Here is a 15,528-nt window from a genome sequence, read left to right as displayed (position 1 = left end):
GACCTGTTTCAAAATTTCTTTCAAAATTACTAGACAAAGCTGTTCTCATTCAGCTGCCTTTTAATTTTTTTGCAGAACTCAGTTTTTAAAGTACTTCTCTCTGGGTTTAGAGAGCATCATAACACAGAATCTGCATTTTTTAAAGGTTCTTAATGATGTCTTGTTAACTGTAGACTCTGGGGATGCTGCAATTCTGGTATAAATAGCATTTGATACTATAGGCCATCTTCGGCCCCTTTTAAGTGTGGGGTTCCTCAAGGATCTATTCTGGGACCCATTATGTTTTCACTATATATGCTCCAAATTGGGTTTATTAAAAAAAAAAAAAAAAAAAAAAAAAAACATGGAGTATCATTTCACTGAAGTAACTAAAGACTTAAAAAACATGGTTTGCTTTTTGCATAGTTGAATTTTTTTGCATTTAAACAAATGCAAAACAAAGACTATTTTGTTTGGAACCTCTATTGTGTCAGGTTCCCTAATATTGATTTAGGCCTTTTGTCCATTTATGGTAAATCTATGGTATAAAAAAAAAAAAAAAATTAGGGTGCACTTTTGACTTATGACTAATTCAAATTTGACAAACACATAATTTCTGGTGTCAGATCAAGTTTTTTTTTTCTATTAAGAACACAGGCAAAGGTCAAGCCATTTTAGTCTTGTCTTTGTGATTTTGAGAGAGTGATGCATGCTTTTGTTTCTTCATACCTGGTCTGGACTACTGTCATTTCCTATATGTAGAGATTAGACAGTCCACATTGCCAAGTCTGCAAATAGTTCAGAACGCTGCAGCTGGAATGGACAGTTTTTTTTTCTTCTCTACACTGGCTGCCTAGTATTGATATTCAATACATATACACAGATCCCATTGTTAATTTTAAAGTCTTTAAATGGCCTCAAACCATCTTATCTTTTAGATTTACTACACTTCTCTGACCAGAATCTCCTTATTGTTCCTAGGTCTCAACGCTTTTGCAGTGTTAGCCCTGAAGCTCTGGAGCATTTGCATCCAAACATTAGAACTGCATCCACACTGGTGTCTTTCAAATTTCTTTTAAAATGTCATCTCTTCTTCCAGGCTTTTTTTTTTTTTTTGTCAGTACCTGTTTTGAGATATGTTGGAACCTGATGTTTTATGTTGTGTGGTGATGTTTTAGAGATTTGTTGGACCTTCAATGTATGTGTTGTATCAGAAAGATCAGGCCCTTTCTGACGGAGCATGCTGCACAGCTTCTTGTCCAGGCCCTTGTCATTTCTAGGCTGGACTACTGCAATGCTCTTCTGGCTGGACTTCCATCAAACACAGTCAAACCTCTACAGTTGATTCAGAATGTGGCGGCATGACTGGTCTTCAAGGAACCCAAAAGAGCCCATGTTACACCTCTCTTTATCTCATTGCATTGGCTACCAGTCGCAGCTCGCATCAAGTTCAAGACACTGATGCTTGCTTATAGAACAACCACAGGCTCAGCACCCGCCTACATGCACTCACTATTAAGAATCTACATCCCCTCCAGAAGTCTGAGATCTGCTAGCGAGCGACGCCTCGTGGTACCATCACAAAGAGGCTCAAAATCACTCTCCAGAACATTCTCGTTCACCATTCCTGGCTGGTGGAATGATCTTCCCACCCCTATCCAGGGTGCTGGATCCCTGTCAATCTTCAAGCAACAGCCGAAAACTCATCTCTTTCGACACTACTTGACTTCATCCTAAACTTTAAAAAAATAAAAATAAAAAATAAAATAAAATAAAAAATCTCTCTCTATTTATTTCTTCCCTTGCTAGCTTGTACTTATTTGAACAATGCCTGAGACTTGGTGTTACAAGCACTTCGTCTGTCTGATTGCCTCTTCAAGATGAATCGCTTTATGTATTCCCCAATTGTAAGTCGCTTTGGATAAAAGCGTCTGCAAAATGACTAAATGTAAATGTAAATGTTGTGTAACAGTGGTGTGTATGTACCCTTCGCAAAAACCCGCCCTCCTTAGTTACTGTTGCTAAGTCCGACAAGCCATGTCGCTCTCACGTCACACATCATGCCATGCAGTAAAAATCACGGAGCAAAGAGGAAACTGACAACATGCTGACATACAAGACAGAGCAGGTTACTTCTGGTATGAAATAAGGTCTCAGCTTTCAAATTTTGTTATTTAAGAAATACAAACAATAAATACCGTTTTGTTGCTCTTTAAAGTATTGTGACAAATCGCTGAGCGCCTCAGTTCAAGCGGCACGTCAACCGATCGTCTTTTCATATTTACTTAAAGCACGATATAAACATGAATGAACATCAGAACGTATTTTATTTCAACTGCGGAAAGATGTCAATACACAGAATTTTTCAAGTTTAAGTCCACTGAGGTTAATCTACTCTCCTGTCTGGCAGATGGCGTATTTGGCGTTATGATTGCTCAGATCGCCTGTCAAGCTCTTTGCAAAAGGTCAATACACATTGGTCAACTGATTGTTGTTGTTAATTGTGCTTTATAAATAAATTGCATTGCCTTGCCTTATTTTCATGTTTATTACTGTGAAACTGCTTTGAAACAATCTGTATTATATAAAGCATTATATAAATAGATCTGACTTGACTTGACCAACAGGAACATTGTGTTTTGCGTGTGTTTAGTTTAATTAAGAATTTTGATGCAATTAATTTAAAGTTCTTGAAATTTGTCTCTTTCACAGTGTAGTGCATTCAGTGTGAAACGGACCGCTGATAGTACGGCTTATTGGCACGTACTGCCTGTGCTGTTTTAGCACCTGATTTCCTAAAGCAGCGGTTCCCAAAATAGGGGGCATGGAGTTATAAAAAGGGGGGCACAGCAAGGCTAAGGGACAGTGCACAATCAGATTGTTCTGCAAAAGCGGTTGTTGTCATGTAATACTAGCTTTCTTTTTTCCTATTCTACTTGTTTTCTTTCATAACAAAAAAAACCTTGCTACGTGTACTGCGTTAGGCTAACCGAGACTTGTCATAGCGCTTGCATATTGTTGCTTTTTTGTTGGTTTTGATTGCTTCCATTGTCCTCATTTGCAGATGACGAATATACTTTAAATCTACTACAAAAACAACATTTCTATATCAGACACGTGTGGTGCGATTCAACAAATCCAAACAGAACCCATTATAATCAGTGATCCTATAAGCGGGACGACTCGACGTGACACATTTCTGACAGTTAACTGATGCCCTGTTCTGATCCTGAAAAAAAAAAAAAAAAACTACAAATGGGGGGCCCACCAGAAAACCACTTTTCTACAGGAATTAAGAAAATCTTGTAAGACTGAAAACAACTTGGCAAAGAAAACTTTGTGAAATAATCAGTACTTCAGGACCGAAATTCCATTTACAAAGTCCACACGCATTTCCACTCATTTCTTATATTTTCTTTGATGCTGTTTGTTTGTCCCTGCTGGTCTACTGCTGTGATTTTCGATAAACCCGCCTCTAAGTGGAATGTAAAAACAATAAGTCTGGCTGCATGAAACTGTTCAAAGCCTCCCCCCAAATCCGGATTTGATTTATAAAGAATTTTCCTCCGTTGTTTACTGATAAATAAGAGTACTGGGACTATGGGACTATGTTGTGGGACTATGTTGTGTACAGGACTGTTGTGCAGTTAAAATGTCAATCTGTGTAATAGGGTTTATCAGCATTGAACACATTTCAGTAATCTTATGACTGAATGAGAGTGTGAGGTGTGTGAGGTGTGTGTGAGCACCTCTCCGGTCTGTCTGCGCGAACGGCGCGGGATGTGGACGGGCGTCAGGCCCTGCGTAAGCTGCGTCATAGAGGTCAGTCCTCCTCTGCCGAACAGGATGATGCCGCTTTCATTCTTCGTGCTGAAGGAGAGAGAGATCTCTGAGTCCACATCAAACGACACAGGCTTCAGCTCCATGTACCCCGGCCTGGGGAAGCTCACAGTGTGCAGGTTCTGACAGAGAGAGAAAGCCAGTGTTTAGTTTGTAGTTTCACCCAAAATCCTTCAACTATGCCAACTGTCCTGGAAACTTTGTGTCATGCCTTCATTTTTATGGTTTTTCTACTTTTCAAATGGCTTTATGTTCCACATTTTTGCACCTACAGTAAATGTCGCACCAGGACAAAATGGCATTGTTGAGAGAAACAAACACACAAACAAACAATTGTGTCCAGGTATAAGTCACATATTTTCCAGTAAATAAAATAAAATGTTTACAAACATTCTTAACACTGTAAACTTATTTTAGTTTCACTCACTCCACAAGAAATTCTTTAAATTTAACAAAGGACAATAATATATATATATATATATATATATATACATATACACTGGGTAACACTTTATTTCAATAGTGCACTTTAGACATTCTACTAACAGTAAGTAACTTTGCAACTACACGTCAACTAGCAGTCATTAGAGTATTAGTAGACTGTCTGCTTAATATCTACTAACACTTTATTTTGATGGGTCCACAACATACAACATACTGACTATCAGAAACTTTGCAATTATATGTCAACTTACTCTACTAACCCTAAACCTACCCTACTGAGATTAGTAGACATGTAGCTGCTAGTTAATAAGAATTAGTTGACATGTAGTTGACATGTAGTTAAAAAGTTACTTATAGTTGGTAGAATGTCTAAAGTGGACTATCAAAATAATGTGTAACCAAATACTGAATTACCGGCATGAGGGAAATGCACTATTCAAACATAAGCACAAACTTGTTGAATGTGAAGAGAGAAACTGAAACCCTTAAGCCTGAAAACTGAAACCCATGACATAAAACATCTCTTTATGAACACCAAGACCAGTCATGTGTTATTCAGTTGATGGAAAAATGCTAAACCCTAGATTTAAATGACACAAATTGTCTAACGTAGAAATGTCATTTGTTCTCATAAAATGATATTAAACATGAGAATTTAACACAGGGATCAATGTTGATATACTGTAGGATATGGTTAATGGACAAACTTACTAATGCACAGGTCTAAAACACATGATAGTATGGTACTTTTTTGTGGTGATAATTCAACCCATCAGCACTGTAAACCTCAACAGCACTTGAACTCCTGTTCAAGACAAACTACTGAACACGTGTGCTAAGATTCAGAAGAATAAAAACATTCATTAAAGATGATATGAGCAGACCAGGGATCTTTCTATAGTGTTTTTCCATTAACAGTGTATGAGTAAATTAAGGTCTTTTGGCCTGATGAGACCTTCATATTTGGTTTTAAGAGCAGAAATTACAAAGTGAATTCTGAATCTGGAAACTACAGGTCATCTTTTAATCTCACCCTCATTTTATTAAACTGCTATGACTGACTTTCTTCTGAGGAACAAGGAGGAAAATATTCTAAAAATAAATAAATAAATAAAAATAAATAAATATTTTTTTGTGTGTGTTGCACACAATAAAAGTCATACAGGTTTCAGCAACATGAGGGTGAGTAAATGATGACAGGGAAGCACTGGGTAGAGAGAGGGAAGTGGGATCGGCAAAGGACCTCAAGACAGGAATTGAACTCAGGTCGCCGTGAGCACAGTTGCGCTACATGTCAGAGCACTAACCACAAGGCTATCGGTGCCAACTTGTTTTTTTTTTTAACCCAGATTAAAGTTCAGAGGGAACCGATGGCTCAGAAATGCTAATTCTCTTCTGATTTTCCTTTAAAAGGGAGAGTGCTTGTGGATAAATATTTAAATTGAGCAAATGTTGCCTTTAGTGAAGAGAGACAATAACAAAGGCAGGAAGGTGCTGTGTTGCTGTACCTCAATGGAGCAGCCTTTGGTCAGTCCTGTGTAGTCTGGGCTGCTCAGCAGATTGTACGGCGTTCGGGAAACTTCAATGTCTTTCATACAGCCAGAGAATCTCTTCAAAACCACCTCTGACCTGAAGAAACGTGAAAAAAAACAAACAAAAAAAAACAGTCAGCAACTGCTTCAGAAAGCAGACATAAGATTAAACACAGGAGGAACTCATCTAATAACATCAGAATGCATTAATAGTGCATATACCTGTAGTTTCCAGTCTTGGGTACACCGCCAAAATACATCCTCTCATCCTCCCTCAGGTTGAGGCCTGTCGCTCCACCTGGAGACACCATCCGCAACTGCTCGTCCTCATTAGTGTCGATGTTCAATATGGCCATGTTTGCTAAGCAAATGTAAAAGAGACAGTGAAACACTGTGATTCTTTCAAAACATCGACTATTGACACAGCAGCACTCGTTCAACCAGTGGAGGGAGTTTGATCTATTTGCTTGACCATCAACTAAAGCAGATTTCACACTGGCAGTTTAGTTTGAAACAAAGCATGGTTTGCATGAAAAACGTTTAATGTGATAGCTGTGGGTCCAACTGTGATGGAACTGTAGCGTGATTTGTGTGAATGTGAAAGCAACTCTAACTCAAGTCCGCACTTGTGCATTGATGACAATGTTGTTAGTGGATACAAGCAAAAGTGAGTCTGCGATTGTGCAGTGTAATTGTGCAATGAATGCAAACAGGTCGACAAGACACATACAGTAGACGCAAGTGTCACTGTTCTGATGTGCATAGTAGCATTTAAAAACAAAACAAAAAGAAAACCTTGACAGGCATTGTTGTCTATCATGCGCAGTGCATGTTTGTGATGTTTACCAATGTTATTGTTAACTAAAACTAACGCTAAAGCCAAAATAGAATGTAAGAAAAAAAAAAAAAAGTATTTACTTTGGCAACTAACTGAAATAAAATTACTAAAACTAACAATGAAATAAAAGTAAATGATAAAAAATAATAAAAATGACAAAAGCAGAAAACAAAATTACTAAAACTAAAATTTTAAACTCAAAATATAAAAATAAAAGGTAATCCAACATGTAAATAAATACTATAATAATAAACGCATAAATAATACTGTAATGATACATCTTTGTGCTGACACATATTAAATTTGCCACGTCACAAAATCTGAATCAACAGTATTTGGCTTTACTGAGCTCACATGGCATACCTGAAAACATGCATCTACTGTAAGACCTGTGACCGTGTGATGATATTCAGTGGAAAAATAATAAGTTTGGCTTTGCCACGCTCATCATATGACTTCAGAAGATTTGATATACATTGCACATGTCACATGGACTACTGTTCTGAAAGCTTGCAAAGGACCAATGTCAACATCTCCATTTGTGTTGCACAGAAGAAAGAAACACATTTTGAAAAGCATGAGGTTGAGTAAGTGATGGATGTTTATTTTTCAGACCGGCTCGGCACACTGCTGAAGGTGAGCTGCTCTATTCTCATGTCTGTACCTTCTTTCTTCACGCGGGACATGGTGAACGACTTCCATTTGCCGTCATTATAGCGTTTGTCACTGATGATGGAGCCGGTGCCTGAGCCCAGATCATAACTCACTTTTACCCTCCCATCGCTCAGCTCTGCACTCATGAAGTCCTTCTGCTCAGACAGACAGAGCACAGATATAACAAGCAGAACGAATGCAGTTACTGTAAAATGGCTCATTTATATGGTTTAAAGGGGTCATCAGATGCAAAATTAACTTTTACATGTTGTTTGAACATAAATATGTGTTGGCAGTGTTTGTACACATCCACACTATAATGATAAAAATCCACAGATTTTTTTTTTTTTTTTATTGTGATCCAGCCTCACCTCCAGAAGAAGTGATAAGGTTCTTTTATGAATTTTTGCAAATCACCTTTCCTAATAACGTGCTAGTTAGCAAGTTCCACGGCTAAATTCGGCTAAAGTTAACAGTTTCATGAGAACGTCGTCACCACATGGAAGAGAAAGCGGGGTCAGCAGAGCTCATTAACATTTAAAGGGACATGCACCGAAACGGCTCGCTGTGAACAGAGCTATTTTTGACAAGGTAAAAAGGGTGTTGTTTTACACTACCACTGAAAAATTTTAACCAAAATATGTTATTGACTTTTCATTAAGACCCTAAAAAATCATATCAACTTGTGGAAAATGGGCATCCGATGACCACTTTAAGCGTGGGCGGGCTGTTACCATGTCTTTGGTGGCGAAGTACATCATGAGTGCGTCGGTGGAGAACGTGCGAAACTTGAACATGACGGTGGAAACGTTGGGGTTCCATCGGGTGGGTCGGCTGACGGCGGCGTATCCCTCTCCATCAAACTGAACTGTACCTTCAGTGTCTGCTGGCTGAGGACTACACACACACACACACAAACACACATATTACACTGAGCTCCTCACACTGAGCTCACAGCTGTGTGTGTGTGTGTGTGTGTTTGCTCACCTGACCACACATCCAGCACAATCCCCGTCTCTCTCTCTGTAGTTCCAGAGGCCGATCGGTTTCCCATCCAGAGACGTCTCTCCCATACAGCCTGAGAACGTGGTGGTTTTCACAGCGTCTGCCTTCTACACACACACACACACACACGAGGAGAATGTATTTCACATGATAAAACAATTCAGACTTAATATTCTGATAAACTGCACAATAATTCAAAATAAATTATTTCAAAGCAAGTCCCTTTCAGGCAATCCGGCATTGTAATAGTAATATCATTGATTTCACAGCACTGATACTATTGGATGGGAAAAGAACTGAATCAAATTAGTTCACAATTCATGAACTTTGCGATATCGACACTTTGAATTGAACTGAATTGAAACAACACTGAAGTGACTCGAGCTGAATGATGTCACTACAGTCTTCAGCAGTAGTGAAATGCAAACTCAGAATATGACGCAAATTTTAAATATATAATGTATTTAATCTAGTGCTGTCAAACGATTAATCGCATCCAAAATAAAAGTTTTTATTTACATAATATATGTGTGTGTACTCTATATTTTATTTGACAGCATTAATTTAATCTCATTTTATTAACCAGTATCTTCGCTGCTGACCTTCGATGATCCAATTCAATCATACTAATAAGCAAAAACAACTTTAGATAAACATATCATTTGTGTTTCATTTTTGTTATTGCTGAAGAGTGTTTATCTTTCTTCTCCTGCATCATATTCTTCATGCAATTAGTTTGAGCAGCACCCTCTACTGTATAGACATGAATTTACATTTCCTTCAGCCTGAGGCGTATTCATTTCACTTTTGCTGTGAAAGGGCTTTTACATCTGCCAAAATAGAACTTTATAGATTAAAAACAAACAAGCAAGCCCTGACCAGATTTAAAAAGTAACGTAACACATTACTTTCCATAAAGGTAACTAAGTAATGTAATTAGTTACGTTTTTATGGAGTATTGCAATATTGTAATGCATTACTTTTAAAAGTAACTTCCCCAACACTGGTCTTCAGTAGAGCTGCTTATAGCTGAATTTGAACTTGTTTCATACTGAATGAATGTGTCACAGTTATTGAACTGAACTGAATCAACTCTAAACTGACTAGAGCTAAAACTACAGATTTTTTTAGAGCTGTTTTTTGCTTCTGCCTCATTGATTCTGTGACTTTCCTGTTTATAACTGATAGCTGCTTTGAAACAATCCCTGTTGTATAAAGCATTTTAAAAATAAAGGTGACTTGACTGAATTTTGATTCTTAAGCACATTTATCTTGGTTTAACGCAATATATTACAGCTGAATATGCTAAAAAATATTAACTAATAGTTCTTACCATACTTCTTCAGCTGATTTATCACAATACATTAAGACAACTGGTTTGTATTACAAGTTTTTGAAATGCAATATTTAAATATGCAAATGATACATTATAATATAACTAAATATGCAACAATTTGCATACATTTTCCAGACAGGATTCTGAACTCTAGGTGAGTCGGGTTCAACTTCAAAATTCTTGCTTGATTTTGTTGACATATTAGAGGTAGGCTCTTACAGAGGGGATTTGGATTTTGGACTCTTTTTATCACTCCATTATTTAGAAAATACAGTCAACAGGCATAAAAAAAATATAAAAATAAAAATACATTTCCAGCATGTTATTAGGAGTAAAATTATTTATAAAAATCTTTATATAAATCAGCAATGTTAATGTTATATAAGCGAAATAGCATAAATTCTCAAAATTGTCCAGTGCATGAAAAAAAGAATGCTTTTTGCCTTTACTGTCACGCCTTAAAGATGTTTATATATTTTTTACTGGAAAACCGGTGGATGCAGTGTTGTGCGGTGGATTGATGAAGCGATCTCTCTCACCTTCACTGAGCCCAGTATGCCGCCGACAAACAGGTAAGCGTTCTGGTCCACATCCAGCACGGTGAAACTCTTGGGTGATTTGTCACTTCTGAGGCTCGGTAAGATGCCTGTTTTGGGTCCCTCCAGCGCATGAACGGAGATACTACCGTTGAGCCCGATACTGCACACCGCCAACATGAGAATAAGACCAACACTTGAGCCACTAATAACCAGCAATACTAATAAATAGTTACTAATAAACAGCTGTTTTCCTTTTCAGTCATGATTAATAGAAGGATTGTACTGTACACTGCAAATAGTAATCAATGTTTCCCCCCAAACACTGTTTCTCTTTACTGCTGTCATTAGATGAACATGTGAACTGAAATAACATTTTAGTTTTGTAAGGAAAATCTTTCACATCTGTCTACAGAACTAACATCTGGAAAGGAATCGGAAACAGTTAAGCAGAAGCATTTGATAAGAAGTAATGATATTTTACCAGAAATTATGACTTGGTTGTATTGAATTAACACTTAAAACAAAAAAAACAAAACAAAAGGAGAGTATTTAAAATATATTTTGAATCAAGTTAATTTTTCCATGAAAATGAAATCTAGTGAGGTTTAAGCTTAAAACAAGGAAAAATATTTCAGTGGAATAAGAAAAACTTCTCTGTAGCATTTTTTAAACATGTATTCTCTGAAAACCATCGAACAAAATTTCCACCATAATAAAATAAAACGGTAGTTGCAACTTTTTATCTCACAATTCTGACTTTATTTTTTACTTTTTCAGTTTCACATCTTCCAGTTTTACCATCTTTTTTCTTCTTCTCTGAATTCTGAGTTTATATCTCTTTTAAAGGAGCCAGAATTGTGTGGTATTATTTTTATTTATTGATTTTTTTGGAATTGCAAATTGAGAGATATCTCACAATTCTAAAAGATAACACCTCCCAATTCAGACTTTTTGTATATTTCCTGAAAATATATAGTACAAAAAATTTAAATAAAAAAATTATATTACATAATAATACATGCATATATTATATATATTATTCACTTATTGCTTACATATAAACTGACAATTGTGAGAAAAAAGTAACTACCTTTTTTTATTCTGTGGTGGAATCTCCACAATTTCCTATCTTGAGTAAATCTATCTTGTTTTAAGGATGTGAAAGGGTGATAGAAAATGAGGAAATGCTTATTTTTCAACAAAACACACAGTGTATGTGAACTCTGAATTACCGTGTGGCCTCGATCCGATGCCAGTTTCCATCGTTGATGACGAGATCGGGATATTCGACACGGCCGACCCCTGATCCCACATCCCACAGGAAGTTCACCTTACCCTTCCTCATCTCAATTGCTAAGAAATCCACCTACACACGATTCAGGAAATTCAGCTCTCATCAAACATGATATTATGTGTGTGTGGAAGAGTAATAAGCTCTTATTATTTCCCTCGACATCTCTGTTTCTGACTCAAATGTACATGTTCAGCAGTGTGAACCTCAGAAATCCAGACAGTTTCAGACTCACATATTTGGCCGATCCGAGGTAGAAGAGCAGGTTATCAGCAGCAACCGTCTTCACATGGAGGATGATGGTGTTATAGCTGCCTTTCTTGATTTCTGGCCGGTAGGTGCGGATACAGTCTCCACCGGATGACACAGACACCTTAATCTAGGGGTCAAAGGTCACGAGAGGTCAAGCCAGAGAGTGCAGACAACACACGATGAATGATCTTATTTCTTTTCTTGCAGCTTGTAGAATATTTAAGGAGAAATCAACATGAACATCTTAAAATTAAGACCATTTATTGAATTTGTGTTCATAGAATAGTGTTTAAAACGTAAAGCTGACAGAAAGTATCTAGGCTGTTTGCATGAGGATAATTAGGGATCTATGATTTCTGTGATGTGAAAAATGCAGATGGAATCCAGCCATAAAAATGGAATGTAATGTTTAAAGCGGAATGTCATGGAATTTGGCAAATGTTGTCTGTGCACTTAATTAAATGGTGATATGAACTAGTGCCTGTGACATATTTAACTTCTACATTTCAAAGAGTTAAATCATTCAGTTAATTCATTAATTTATGGGGAACAGATATGGTACTTCCAATTTGTTGTTACATGAATATGGAACAGAAATGATTACAATCTGGAAGTAAATAGATTTTTGCTTTAATACGGCACAACCACATGGTTTGAATGAAGACTTTAATTTGTCTAGTCTTCTATAATGTGAAGATATTTTAAAATATCTTCTTGTATATTTTGTATTTACACTATTATTACACATATGCGTTGCTATACAGAGGAAGGTCCTGCGTGAATGTTTGTTGTTTTAAAATGCACTGAGCACTTGATTTTTTTGCACGTTGTAATAATAAAGATGATTGCTTGCATCTTGGCATGTAAATAAATAAGAATCATGTTACACGTGGAGCATTCATTTTTTTAATGAATAATCACACATTTTTTTCTTCCACGTTTTTATTTTAAAAACAAAGGACTGTTTAATTTTCAGTTGTTTAAAAGATGAATTGTTAAATGTTTTATGCCTTCATTTGATTACCAGAAAAATGAAAATGCACAACACAAACGATCTGAAAATAAACAGATAAAGTTGTTTTTATAAATTAATTTGATTAGGCTTTTTGATCATTCAAATTTAATTAAACCATTAAGAAATAATTAAAAGAGAAAGCACAGGATCTAGTTAAAATTTCCTAGGGCCCTAAAAATGTAATTGTTGTTGAACTTCGATATTTTTTAATTAACTGATGTTAAATTGTATAAATTTCATGATTTCAATGAATAAAACCTGCTTCTCCTGGAGTATGATGGGCAGTACTCACAGAGTTGGCCTGTTTGCGAGCCTGGTTGATGAGCTCTTTGATCTGCGAGATGTTTTTCTTCAGGTTGTCCTGGAGTTCCTGAATGGGCTTCAGTTTCTCCAACAACCTATCAGCCTCATTCTCCAGATGCTTGACTTTAGCTCCGGCTGCGTGAACTGCAGACACACACGCAGAGGAGCGGCCGTCACACACATTAACACACAAGAGCGTGACAGAGTAAAATACACACCGCATTAGAAACATGCTGGATAGCGGAGCCGTGAGTAACGGAGAATGAAAGGCTCTAACATAAGAGCGCAAGAGACTATGAAAGAATTCAGAAACAAAGGGAAAATGGGAAAAAAGTGACATGTTATATATCTCTCACTGGCAGCGTAGGCAGCGGAAGACATGGAGCTGTTATTTCAAAAGAGAAGATGAGAGTAAAAAACGACAGAGTTTCCATCTGTAATTAGCTAAAGCGCTCATTAGGATAACAAGCTTAGTGAAGCTTTCAAAGGCTGCGTTTAATCCTGTCGGGTTGAAACAAAGAACGGAGAAACGGAGCGATTGGGAAAACACTCTCTCTGTACATGCAGCGCTCCGCATAAAAGCACCATGCTGAAGCCTCGGGGAGCGGAGAGAGCTCTTCAAATCATTCGCACAGATGAAAGAAGAAAATCGTGTATACATACTTATTGCTGTTGACGTTCAAAATCAAATGGGGGGGAAAAATACCAAATAAGCATTTAAGTGATCTTGTAATGCAAACATTTCAATTAAGAAATCAAATCTTCATGATCCATGCAGCTGTTGTCTCTATAAAGAACGATTATTGCTGGAGTTGGATGGAAGTCGTACTGTTTTTCTCCGGGTCTTTGATCAGGTTGTTGGCTTTCTTGACGTCGTCCTCCAGTTTGCTGTAGTTCCTCTTCAGGCCCATCAGGTTGAGGTTCATGTCCTTCAGGCGGTTGAGCACGTCTATGGCCGTGTCGTTGGCCTCCGCCGCCTTCAGCTTAGTGGCCTGGATCCTGGCTGCCAGATCTGCCGTCATCAACGATAAAACATAGCATGCTTAGCTGCACGTCTCAAACATCGTGTTCACCAAGCTGAAGAACAGCATTCGTATGAGGAAAGCACATCATGAATGATCTTATTTCTTTTCTTGCAGCAAATTACTTAACATATGTGACCCTGGACCACAAAACCAGTCATAAGGGTCAATTTTTTGGAAAATTCTGAATATATAAGCTTTCCATTGATGTGTGGTTTGTTAGGATCGGACAATATTTGGCCGAGATACAACTATTTGAACCTGGTAAAATCTAAATATTGAGAAAATCGCCTTTAAAGTTATCCAAATGAAGTCCTTAACAATGCATATTACTAATCAAAAATTAAGTTTTGATATGTATTTACGGTAGGAAATTTACAAAATATCTTCATGGAACATGATCTTTACTTAATATCCTAATGATTTTTGGCATGAAAGAAAAATGGATCATTTTGACCCATTCAATGTATTGAAGGCTATTGCTCCAAATATACCTGTGCTACTCATGACTGCTTTTGTGCTCCAGGGTCACATATTTAAAGAGAAATCAACAAGAGCATCTTACAATCAAAATGATTCAACATTTACTGAGTAAGTGTGTTCATAGCAAAGTGTTTACAGTAAATGTCACGTCATGCACAGAGGTGGACAGTATATTAAGTACATTTAAAAAGTATCTGTAGTTTATCAGAGTATTTTTCTTTGGAAAACTTCACTTTGTTCCAAAGCATAATGTCGTACTTTTTACTGCATTACATTTCATAAATAAAAGTTGTTGTTTATTTTACCTTTAATACTTAAGAATATAAAAAATGTAGTACTTTACTTGAGTAAAAGCAAGAAAGTAATAGATTTCTAATGCAATTAAGTATTTAACGATATTTAATATGAAATGTAGTGCAGTAAAAAGTGCTTTGGAATGTTATGAAGTAAACACTCTGATAAAGTACAGACACTTGAAAAGTACTTTTTAAATTAACATGTTTAATTAAGAACTATTTATTTATTTTTATGACAATTAAACACATTTCACTCCATATTCAGGCATCCAGACATTGGTAACACTTTACAATGAGGTTCATTAGTTAACATTAGTTAACAACATTAGTAAAAATGAACTAAGAATGAACAATACTTATACAGAATTTATTAATCTTAGTTAATATTAATTTCAGCATTTACTAATGCATTATTAAAATCACAAGTTGTGTTTGTTAACATTAGTTAATGCACTGTGAACTAACTTGAACAAATAATGAACAACTGTATTTTCATTAACTAACATTAACAAAGATTAATAAATAGTGTAATAAATGCATTGTTCATTGTTTGTTCATGTTAGTTAATACAGTAACTAATATTAACAAATGACACCTTATTGAAAAGTGTTACCCAGACGGTTTAATTTCGAGTTTTCATTACATTTCTATTCTTCTCAATGATTCTCAGTAGACTAAATCAGCATACATTTACATCAG

At 36.4% G+C, this 15,528-nt stretch overlaps 1 protein-coding gene across 5 annotated transcripts in view; it reads right to left on the bottom strand.

The window, feature by feature from the left end:
* Positions 1-15,528, bottom strand: part of lama2 (laminin, alpha 2) — a 243,370-nt gene that overhangs the window by 23,265 nt on the left and 204,577 nt on the right. For all 5 annotated transcript variants that reach the window (XM_058755242.1, XM_058755243.1, XM_058755244.1 and 2 more), the window contains 11 exons: positions 13,858-14,040; positions 13,018-13,172; positions 11,694-11,837; positions 11,400-11,533; positions 10,168-10,327; positions 8,275-8,399; positions 8,022-8,184; positions 7,298-7,442; positions 6,018-6,156; positions 5,772-5,892; positions 3,729-3,941 (listed from right to left, as the gene is read on the bottom strand). In XM_058755242.1, the coding sequence (XP_058611225.1) occupies positions 3,729-3,941; positions 5,772-5,892; positions 6,018-6,156; positions 7,298-7,442; positions 8,022-8,184; positions 8,275-8,399; positions 10,168-10,327; positions 11,400-11,533; positions 11,694-11,837; positions 13,018-13,172; positions 13,858-14,040 (1,682 nt within the window). The remainder of the gene's footprint in view (positions 1-3,728; positions 3,942-5,771; positions 5,893-6,017; positions 6,157-7,297; positions 7,443-8,021; positions 8,185-8,274; positions 8,400-10,167; positions 10,328-11,399; positions 11,534-11,693; positions 11,838-13,017; positions 13,173-13,857; positions 14,041-15,528) is intronic.

This window comes from Onychostoma macrolepis, chromosome 20 (assembly GCF_012432095.1).
Source record: "Onychostoma macrolepis isolate SWU-2019 chromosome 20, ASM1243209v1, whole genome shotgun sequence".
Taxonomy (NCBI): domain Eukaryota; kingdom Metazoa; phylum Chordata; class Actinopteri; order Cypriniformes; family Cyprinidae; genus Onychostoma; species Onychostoma macrolepis.
The sequence above is the reverse complement of the archived record's forward strand: the minus strand, read 5'-3'. Positions and strand labels throughout refer to the sequence as shown.